Raw genomic sequence first — 11,698 nt, 5'->3', positions numbered from 1 at the left:
AGGGTATGGACCTAATTGGTTGAGCAAGTGGCTGACATCCATTTCTCGTGAAAAACAAAATCTGTCAATACAAACCTCTACTCTGTGGAGGCCCATATGATCCTATTAGGATCGGACATGGTCGAAGAAGAAGAATATTTTGTCTCGTTTTGTGAGTAAAGTTTTATTTTTTCCTAATAAGATCATATCGTTCTTTGTTTGCTTTTAATATCTCAGGCATATAATATATTTGTGAATATATTTTATGACAATATCCATAATTGATTAAAATTGTGCTGCTAAGGATTAAAAGGAGTACAGGTGACATATAATTTAAAAAATGACTAAGGAACAGTTTTAATATCACAAAAATACTTTTCACCTGACTTGTCTTCATTAAAACATTAATAAACATGAATAAATCATTTACGGAATATTGAAAATAGTTATGTAGAATTCAAATTTGTCACCGGTGCATACATATTACTTCAATTATTGCTTATTAACCCTTTAAATGCGGGGAGATATTAGAATGGTGGTACCCGGCGGGCCACAAATTTCTATGAAAAAATAAAACCTTATAAATAAAACATCATTATTTAGAAATATATCATAAAGAATTGTAATACAGGTTAAGAATGTCACCATGATTACAAGAGATGGCAGTATATTGTGTACAATATATTAATTTATTTAAAACAACCGACCGGGGCTAGTGTAGTGAGTGTAAAGTACAGCATGTATACATGCTCATTTTCTATGGCCGGCCTTGCATTCACGGATTTGTTGTGGCATACATCCGGTTAATTGCTGGCATGACCGTGGAATGGCACAAGAAAACTGGCGAGCGACAGGTATCCTCAGGGGCGCCATGCCATGTGTTGCCATAATATATTCCAACTACGGGACGGAAATGATTAAAGAAGAAGAGAATAAATAAAAGTACAAAATAAACACAGACTGTCAACTACAATATATTATTTACTATATTTTTGTCTTTTTTATTCACAAGTTTGACAATAATAAATATTAATTTTAATGGTATGTACATATTATATTGTATTCCTTGAATAACAATTATCACATTCGTGATTAATATCATTTTTAATTTCTAACAAGTAATATGAGTTATCTTAGTCACCAAACCCGCTCAGGGCTTTCAAATTAGTTTTGAATGTACGTATGTGCTATATCGATAGGTCTACCAACTTACCGAGGTGTGAGTTTTAAATTCTGCTGTGTTCCGTTCTACGTAGCCGACCAATCAGATGTCGATATTCAAACTATGATTTTTAGCAAACGTTTAAATCGCTATACAAACGTCACCACGACTAGCATCAACATCATCGTAAATGCATAAAAGAGTTTTTCCTGATTTATTCAGAACTCAAAAAAACCTCTAGAATGGGTTTAGCGACTAAGCGACTTATATAAACTATACAATATTACAAACAATGTCACGTTAAGATCTAAACATTTAAATTCTCTTTTACAATATACAGTCGTATTAAATCATCAACTGAATCGAGATATCTCTGTTTATATATAGGATCATTCTTAACTTTATAAAGTATTTCCTCATTCCTGGTAAAGTTAATTATTCTTTCATAGTCAACAGGATTATGCAGAAGCCGCTGGGCATACTTCGGCTCCATCAGTCCCAACTGGTGAAGACAGATGCATTGTATAAGTCCCCATTTCTTGAACACTTCACAATCTTCCTTGAACAAGTCCCACGGAAAAATTGTCTCAACATTGATTTGATGCTGATCCAACTCTTGACTCAGATGCATGTAATAATAACGAATCAAATCGTTGAACGACTCTTTCCTTTGACAACTCAAAAGATTCAAATATAAAAGACTGACAACATCAGCTGCAGGCGGCATGCAGAGACTGACTTGAAAATCGACAAAAATGCAATGAATCGGAGTATTATTGTCGTCCGATCGAAACATCAGGTTATTAGCCCACAAATCTCTGTGACAAAGAACGTTGCGTGTTGTTTTCGAAGGTTTCGATAGTGCTACGGCATCTCTGAATACTTGACTCCATTTTTCTTTTACTTGTGAATAATGTTCGGAGTTCTTTCCATATTTTTGTGACTCGCTAGCTGCCTCCAATGCTGCTTTCATGCATACAATATACCAACCGTCATAACTGTATCCGCATTTCGTCAAGACATCTTTAAAAACATCTTCAATGTTGTATTCGTAAGCGATTGTTGCTTTTTTAGTTTCCTCTAAAATAATAGACGCCGCGTGAAACTGGGCTAAGCTTTTAAGAGCTACGATGCAGTGTTGATTGTCAAAAGTTTTTCGAGCGTCAGTTACTGCATATCCTTTTTTGTTTAAGTCTTCAAAAACGATATCAGTGTGCGATGAGTGGAGGCACGGCATCATGTAGTTGTGAAATTCTGGAAATAAAAAATAATATGTGTCAATTATATTGAAATTAGGAATCAGGGTGGAGGTAGACTGTTAAGATCCGACATAAATAGTGCACATTAATTTTTTTCAGTCATACGTATTTATTTTCATTGAACCAAGACTACAATGTGCAGGGTAGTTTTTAAAAATCAATTAAAACCTACTTAAACCAAACGATAACAGTTTTGCTATGCCATGGGCGATCCCGACAAAAATAGTGCATACTTCGTTGAATCAAGAATACATATTACAGTCGTGGGTATTCTGCGAATCAGCATTAAGTCAAAATTACTAGTTTTGAGATAATCGAGTTTGAAAGTTTGGACGGTCTTAGCTTTTTTTATATATATAAAAGGCAAATTCTTTTCTGCGATATTGCTTTGAGTATGAATGTGTGTGTGAATACAGCCTGAGAATGAGAGAAGCAAATGCACTAAGTCCCTTTAGTGCCTTTTCTCTGAATAGATGTGTCTTTTTGACTTATAACATAAATTATCTTCGCCAGTTTTATAGATATGACTGTGTGTGTTTTTGTAGACTATAGAGCTTACTCTTAATAAGATTACCTCATCATTAAGTCAAAACAGCAAAATTTTGACTTGGTTCTTTTTCGCAGAATACCCACGAGATGATGTTGGTAAACCATAATAGATAAAAAATATTCCATTATCTATAAAATATCCAAAATTATGTATGATTTAATGGCATAATTTTAAATATTTCAAAGATAAATGAATAGTTTTTTACTGTTATCTATTATGGCTAGGTTTACGCAGGGTTTATTCGAATTTTAAAAACTAACGTACACTGTCTCCAAATTGTAGTCTTAGTTCAATGAAAACAAACACGCATGACTGAGAAAGTTTAGTGTGCAATATTTATGTCAGATCTTAACATCCTACCTCCACCCTTCGCTACTGTTAGAAATGGATACAACTTTGGCTGTAATGATATCCTGAGATTTACGTTTTTTATTGTCAGTCACTTTCGCGAGGGCAGCTAATCTATCTGTCACAAAGTGTTTTCATAAATTTTTTGGCCCTTACCAATTTGGTGGCCCTGGGCTAAAAAAGCCCATATTATGATGATAGATGGTGGACACCTACATAATAGGAGTAAAAATGGTATTTCACTTTTCCAACGCTTTGGAAAATGAACCACTTACAAAGGTTGCATAGCCAAGAGAATCTTCAGCCCATGCCTCTGCTGCACTCTACCTTTCCCTAGATTATGATCTGGGGTAAATCATGCCCATTGCGGTAACTATGGTTAAATTATACAATATTTTCACAAATACCCTATTTCTACGTATAATAGGTTCGGATCATAAAAATTATGATGCAAATGGGCATTTTGTGTGTGATAACTCAATTTGATCGACAGAAAAACTTACTTTGGTACTTCCTGAATTGAGGAAAAATGGCGTTGTAAATGTTGATCTCCTTGTGAAAGTAACCGGCCTCCGTGAACTTCTTGGCCTTTTCCTTGTCGCATGGTAAGGACTTGATGAAGAAGAAAACTTCAGTTCGTTTACCTCTGAACGACACAGTGGCATCCATCTTGAAATATTCGGCCTGGAACCCAGTCAGTCCCTCGCTAGCGAAACGGATGTCGACCTTCTCTAAGACAATTTCGTCTTCTTCATTGATTTTTAAATGGTTCCTCACCATCTTTTCAATATCCTCATTATCAAACGATTTGGTGCAAATCTTCATGATGGCTTAGCTGAATTCACCTAATTATAAGACAAAGTTATTTTATTGTACATATTATAGGTACCTATAATATACATACCTACAGAAGTACCTATCGAATGTTTATGGGCAAAAAGGAACCAACCCACATAGACTTTATGTTTCCAAAAATGTTCAATATACAGTAAGATGGAGAGAATTTAAAGTTTTAGTGGGTTAGTAGATTACCCTACAATGACCGAGCAGCTTAAGCATCGATATATAATGTCATGGGTCCCAGGTTCGAATCCTGGGTCTGGCAAATACACATATTGTTTTTAAATCTGTGTTTTTAGTCAGAGTATGACCTAATAGGTTGAGCAAGTGGCTAACGTCCATTTCTCGTAAAAACAAAATCTGTGAATACAATGTAGCATTCTTTGAAAATATTTTTATAACAATTAGTCCTAGAAAAAATCTTGAATTGAGTGGGATTCAAACACATTTTTCGCTTGTCAGGCAAGTGCTTTATCCACTGTCCAATCAACATGAAGCCAAACGTAAAGTGAAAATGTTTGCAATTTTTCCGTTTTGTGTAGGTAACATAATGTGTCACCCAGGAAAAGGCTCCCTGAAATTTTCAAAGGTTCCTGTGAAAGGGTTGTCTAGTACAGTTCAAGTATGTAAGATGTAAGACAATAATATGGAAACGATCAAAACAAACGAAATGATTCACATAAACAATACCTAGTCATTAAGTACCTATCGTGCATTAGAAAAATTAGGTATGATTTTATAAGTTTTGTTTTATAATTTAAAATAACTCACCAACACAAACAAAGATCTACGTATTATTCAAAATTAATGTTGACTATTATAAAGTAATATTAAATGCAACAAAGTCGTAAATTATGTAAACAGAACACTGCAAATTTGACGTTCTAGTTTAGTTTCGTATTTCTTTTCGAATAGGTCCTTACGTTTACAGAAAAACATTCTATTAGCGAGTTATTTACTATCTTAACTCGATTATACTTCATTTAGGTAAAAGTTATTTCGTTTTTAATACATTTCGCAAACAATCAGACGGTGACAGCGCTTCCGTCTTCGTAAAATTTGAGAATTTGAGATTGATTTCGACCTCCAAACTCCTGCTGTCACAATAAAGCTGGTTTGAGGGTCAGTGACCCGCCCTTAGGGATGTTCAAAAAGTATTGATAATTTTTGACCGAATATTCTTTACTGGGGGCTATTTTTCCTAAAAGCCTTTTATGGATAGGTACTCCGTGTTTCCTATCAAGATTTTTAAGGACTTTATTACGCAAACTACCTACTCCATGTTAATTAAAAAAAAAAATACTGCGCTGCAGGTATTGTATCGGAAATAGGTACATCGGCTTTTAGAATCAGAATTGTTAGAACCCCATTTTTTAAGTTATAGGTACTTCTTTAGGCGCGTTTGGAAAATCAGATCAGAGTGTATTTTTGGCGTGTGACAAGTAACACATAATTTATTTTTTCACACAAAAATAAGCGCACTCGATTGGATTCAAACCACCGATTTTTCGGTTATCAGCCAAACGCACTACCATTACGATACACACCGATTTTTTTAAAGGTTCGGTTCCAGTGAAAACATATTGTAATAAAATTAGGTTCCTTCTTTAACCCTGTTACCCCCCCCCCCTGCATTGAGGCATAGAGCTAGCACAGGTTAGCTTCCACCGAATCAAAAATCGGAACTCAGTTTCCAGGTTTTAAATAACTTTTTTCTTTCTTCCTACTGCATTGTATGTATCCTATTACGATATTTGAATTTAATTGAAAATCCCAAAAATTGGATATTATTGTCTTTACTATTTCACCTAATTTTACGATAGGTACCTAAATTTATTAGCATTCGACCACATTAATAAAATAAGTTTTTTAAAACATTACTTACTTACCTAATATTATGTCGAGATGCATAATAACATTTTTTTAATAATTGAGCCCAACATGTCGAGTACCTACCTAAATGATAACCAAACAAATAATATATTATTGCAACGAGCCCGAAACGTCGTGGAAACAAGGAAATAGACGTACACGCGGTAGAAACTCAAGAATCTATTACGATAAAAACAACCGTAAAAGTATCAAACATTATACCTATTACCTATAACTAGTGTGTAATGGTTTGAATTGTATTATTATTTGATGTTTTATGTCTGTTCCCGTTTACAAAATAAATGGAGAATGTGGGTCTTTGAGAAGAAAAGTAATTAATAAAGGGCATACAATAATAATTAGCATCTACATTATCTGATTAGCATTAGATCTAGACAAGTTCTATTTAAGCAGGTACCAGAATTTGTAGGAGTGGTTTGTCCCATTCGACGCCGAATCGGTCAAGGAGTTATTTTTATTTTCTTCGATATAATTATTATTCAGATTCAAATGATATCATGGATAGATAAGGTACTACTTGTGAATAGTCCTTTGTCGCTATTTCTGGGAAGATTTTGAAATTGGATACCTAACATAATTATTTTAAGTTTTCACTTCTGTCACGTGTGCTCGCTATAATTTTTTTTTCTGTTGGGCATGAAAGAAAAAAGCTCTCGTAGACGACAACATCAGATCCCATACTCTTCTTTCGACATCAATACTTTCTTGTGATAGAATACCGACAATCGATATTTTTTATTTCGCCATCCCTACTCGCCCCCTAAACACTGTACCTAGATTACATAATACGTGTCGCTGTTTTGACTACAAAAGAATGTTTTTGTTTTGACAGCTAAAAGCAGTGTTGCAATATCTAACTAAATTTCCGTGTATAGGATATTTTGATCAGAAAATGATAAAATTGAATATCAGTCTACTGATATATTTAATGTATTTTTTATGGTGTTTTCCAATTTGTGAAATTTCAAGATTTAGGCACATTGTCATTATGTAAAATACAGACCTACAAACTTATCTGGAGAATGGTCAAAAATGGAACTACGAATTACAATAGGACGCCATATTGAAAAACGTCTTTCGAATGTCATATTTTGCCAGTTACGAGTTCGTGATTGGGTAGTTTTCGGCAGTGGCACCCCAATCTCATTCTCTAGATAAGTTTGTAGGCTGTAGGATGATTAAAATATGTTTTGATATCTACCTACCCAGGACAAAAAGGAAACAGCACTAAATTTAAAAAAGTTCATCTGGCTATCCAGTCAAGCACACCAGTGTTCCCAACCGTACTATAATTAATTATAGTACCTACTATATTCTGTACTATATTTTTGGTTCGCGTACGATTTTAAAAGGGTATAGTACACCAAAAATATTATAATTTTGAATATCGGAGATAATGTATTTTCATCTTAAAGATTTAATTTTAACATTACAAAATAAGTACATAATAATAAAATAATAAAATTTCGATATTTCCGCACTATAAATTCATGCAAAATACTATAATTTAGTAATAGAAGAAAATTTGACGAGCTGAGAAAAAAAATTCTCGAAAGAGTTAAAAAAAAGCCGTTAACTAATCTAAAGCTACCCAAAAGAATAACCTCGGAATTTCATAAATTCTCCTTTTTTTTGTGAGAAACCAAATAACAACGCGTATTATAATTTTTGCCGAAATCCCGCTAAATACTATAATTTCTTGGACCGCGTACTATAATTCGATTACAAAAAGATGGCAACACTGATGCACACTGAAAATGGTATGGTAATTTGCAGACGGCCCCACGAATCACGATGGCCGAGCGGCTAACGCGTCGGGGGTGTGGGTCCCAGGTTCGAATCCTGGGTCTGGCAAGTACACGTGTCATATTGTTTTTCAATTTGTGTTTGAGCCAGAGCATGGACCTAATAGGTTGCGCAAGAAATGAGTTGAGTTGAGGTTGAGAATTTGTAATGAAATGTGAAAACAAAATAGCTGTTTGTTTCAATTTCAATCTGCCAAATTATAAAATATTAATTTCACTCTGGCTATCAAATCAATTAATATTGTTTTAACACTAAAATTTATTGCATAAAGCATAATATTTGTTGTAGTTAAAGCCCATATGAAGAAACCTTAAAAATAACTGGAATCAAATTACAACAAACACGACTCATTCCCAAAAACATAATTTGCAGCAAAATGCAATAAACTGTTTTACAGACTAATTTGTTTGGTTTCTTAGTTCAATTATAGTGAAGTATCTACATTTGAAATAGAAAATAAGCGAAAACTTATTCAATTCAATATTAATAAAGAATCTATTTACATTGTATCAAGAAGGGTTTGAAAGCGAAAGTTGGATTGAGCCGTTTCTGCAAATTAACAATTTGAATTACTTAGTATGCGACCAATAATATGTTAATCACATGATCCTAAACTGTTAATCACATGATCCAAAAGCTGAACTCCTATTGGCTAACGTGAAACGAGCCGTCTTTGAAACTAAATGTTTGTGAAATAAGCCACATTTGAAAGTTTCGCGTTATTTTGTATGTAATAAAGCCAGGTTCGAGGCTACTGTCTAAAAATTCATTTAAAGTGTATTTTTCTTTACATAATGTCATTCAAGGTTAACTTTTCAATAATATTGGAATAAGCCGTGTTTGCAAATAGTAGTCTCAATTATTAGTCATTTAAAAATTTAAAATTGTATAGTTACTTACTTTTGAACTTTTTCATTCAAAACAAATTCAATTTGTAATTTAAAATGGACTTGTTCCTTGTCGTATGAGAACACTGAACTATGATACTTCTGTATAGCAATAAATTATTAAAAGTGCAGTATAATATAACAAATTTCATTATCTGGAGATTGTGAAAAACAAACATTGAAACACAGATAAATAGAAATGTGCATTTGTTAATGGTATAGCAGTGATACAAAACTCTGGCACTATCTGAATATACAGATTGTGGTAGTGGTATATACAGTAGTGTACGGACAAAAGCAAATAGGGATGATGTCTTTAGATTATTATAAAATTAAATTAAACTTTGAAAATGGTTGGGATTGTAGGCAACATTTTGCAAGACCTGAACAAAACCGGCATGTGAATGCGACAGAGAAAGTTTTTTGAGTGACAGATAAACTTATAATGTGTCTTGAGATAATAATATTTAAACGTCATCTGTTTATATATATTTTCAAAAGAATATTTATCGTTTTAGTGTGAAAATGTTCATCGAAAACTTGAGCATCATGTTGATTTAGTTTTCACAAATATTTTCAATTGTGATTTATTTTATTTCAAAAACAGTTGACCTACAGGTATCCCCATAGTAAAATTTTCCTGACGGAGAAAAGGTTAATCCATTGTAAATATAATATAATGTATATCTGTTGCTATTTCTCCAAAATTACGTGCCAATTGCAAATTTCAATGGAAAGTTTATTGAATATTTTTACCACATTTATTAAAATATTGAAAGTTTAACGCATGTATCGACAAAGAAATAATTTTATAAGGTGTTATGACCATTAATATTAATTGAAAATACATTGAATAGGTAATGTTTTATCCTCGATTATAAAACAACTATGTTTACAAATCATACCTAAATTTTTTTTTACATTTTGAAGAGCATGGAATTTTGTTTAGTATGTATATATAAATAATATATATAATGTGCTGACGCGACACCTACCTAATATTTTTAAGTTTTTAATTGGTCAAAAAATATATCTTTACTAATATGTGCCCTTGACAATTTTCGAAATTTGTATCGCACTCTCCATGGCAAAAAGGTTGCTAACCTTTGCTTTACAGTCTTATATAAATGGACAACTGCAATATAACGTTTATATTATATTATGTTCCTGTCTATATTTAAAATGTAATCTTTATTTACTACACAGTGGCGGACTCAGAATTATTGGCACTCAGGGTAGTAAATTTATTGTCAGTTACTACTTTAGGCAATGTGTCGCCCTTACTTACTTGATCCTGTAATGCTCTACCATCGGCATATAGGGCAAGCGCAAGGACATGCCACTTCCCTCGACCCATCGTCACGTTTCACATCTAATATTATGTGAGACCTTAGAGTGTGTAGGTCGCTTTTGTTATACGTAAGAATAGAATTTGCAGATGGTGCTGGTTAGTTTTTAAAAATCCGTCTAAACAGTCACAACTGTCTATCTCGTTCTAAAATTTATCACAGCCAAGAGAGGTGCTGTTAAAACATAGCACTTATTGTAACAATTACAACTAACTTATTGTAATTGTTATAATACAAACATCAGACGAACTTATAAAGTCTGGTGGTTGTACATGGCAGTAAAATACTAGGAACTGAGAAGAGTGGAAGGAGCTATAGGAGATCTTTATCCAGCAGTTGAAGGATCCCAGCTGACAATGATAATAACACAATATGATTAGGTATTAATTTATTTTTTATTTAAAATTCTTAATTAATAAAAATTGTTTTACAAAAACATTGATTACTGGTACAAATATTATGGGATTGATTATCAGGAATTCAAGTGCATTTTTATATCACATGTTGGAACATTTTCTTATCTTAAATAATCTAAACTTAATATGTGTTGATTGATATCAAACGTCGTAAAGTCCACAAATTGAAAAAAATTACTTTTGATATACGTTTAATAGAGTATGCAAATCTGCACATTATGGTATACTGCAAACCCGCAGAAGTCCACTGTTTATGTATGAAATCACGTTTCGAAAGATCAATATTTTTTCAAACCAACTAAAGTCCACAAGCGTATTTTATCTAACCCCATAAAGTCTCTACCGGCCAATCATTGACAAACTAGCGCCCTGTCATGGCCACCATTGTTCTACTTTCAAGCTAAAGGTGAACGATGGCACCTATCAGTTTCCTTAATTTCTAAACAATTATTAGATAAAATGGATGTAGAAGTGGATGTTGTGGATCCAAACAAAGCCAGAAAGAGGTCGAGCACCGAAGCTAAGAAGAAAAATGCCGCCAAGACACAGAAATTTTGAGTTTACTTGATACTGAGTTCAGTTTTTGATGTTACAGTATGTTGTAACTTGTGAGACAGGGCCGTATTGGAGTAATGCGAATTTACCCATGTAGTTAATCAAGTCTATGTACTTAAAATCAAGAGTAATATTGCTTTTACTATTCAATGAACTAGGTTATTACCTCAATATATTTTTTACTTTAGTTTAATAATTACTAATACCTAAGGTGGTTCCGCTCAATTCAACATTAAATAAATTAAATTCTAATGGATTTAACTTTTCTACTATTTCATTTGAGTCGTTTTTTGCGATCCAGTTTTCGCCTTTCGGCATCTTTGGACACTATGCCCACTTATCAAGTACACACTGACAACGAATACAGTTAATTATTATCACTTAACAGTAAATTAATACAATAAAGTAGGTAAAAACTTTATCACCTACCTATTAAGTCAAGGATCACGATAAAAATACAACAAACAATTAATAATAATTATGAATAGTTGAAGTGTGGCAGCATGAAAAAAATATTTTACCACAAACCATCTAAAAATATATACATATCTCATACAACTTAATACGTGATTTTTTATTACAAGATTTTCATTTCTATTACAAGATATGATAAAATTGCATTTATGTCAGTTTCACATTCAGTGGACTTTACAA

At 32.9% G+C, this 11,698-nt stretch overlaps 1 protein-coding gene across 3 annotated transcripts; it reads right to left on the bottom strand.

Annotated features, from left to right (window-relative positions):
* Positions 1–930: 930 nt before the first annotated feature.
* Positions 931–8,835, bottom strand: LOC147073984 (uncharacterized). 3 transcript variants are annotated; one of them, XM_085944291.1, is made up of 3 exons: positions 4,910–5,271; positions 3,802–4,143; positions 931–2,395 (listed from the first exon to the last, which is right to left on the bottom strand). In XM_085944291.1, exons 2-3 carry the CDS (start codon positions 4,121–4,123, stop codon positions 1,449–1,451), a joined length of 1,269 nt encoding a protein of 422 aa, XP_085800417.1. In that variant the 5' UTR covers positions 4,124–4,143; positions 4,910–5,271; the 3' UTR covers positions 931–1,448. The 3 variants fall into 3 exon arrangements, with proteins under 3 accessions (XP_085800417.1, XP_085800418.1, XP_085800419.1); XM_085944292.1 differs by lacking the exon at positions 4,910–5,271 and adding an exon at positions 8,738–8,835 and having other exon boundaries at positions 1,437–2,395; XM_085944293.1 differs by lacking the exon at positions 4,910–5,271 and adding an exon at positions 6,549–6,870 and having other exon boundaries at positions 1,437–2,395.
* Positions 8,836–11,698: the final 2,863 nt, after the last annotated feature.

Source organism: Rhyacophila brunnea, unplaced genomic scaffold (genome assembly GCF_057557595.1).
Source record: "Rhyacophila brunnea isolate RB1 unplaced genomic scaffold, BYU_Rbru_1.0 scaffold_17, whole genome shotgun sequence".
Taxonomy (NCBI): Eukaryota; Metazoa; Arthropoda; class Insecta; order Trichoptera; family Rhyacophilidae; genus Rhyacophila; species Rhyacophila brunnea.
This window is presented reverse-complemented; position numbering and strand designations above follow the sequence as displayed.

What these genes read in the sequence shown, in the direction of transcription:
- LOC147073984 (XM_085944292.1), bottom strand. Translation starts at nt 4,123, where the DNA reads ATGAAGATTTGCACCAAATCGTTTGATAATGAGGATATTGAAAAGATG. An exon ending in TCAATTCAGGAAGTACCAAA is followed by an intron (nt 2,396 to 3,801) that starts GTAAGTTTTTCT and finishes TTTTATTTCCAG; the next exon opens with AATTTCACAACTACATGATG.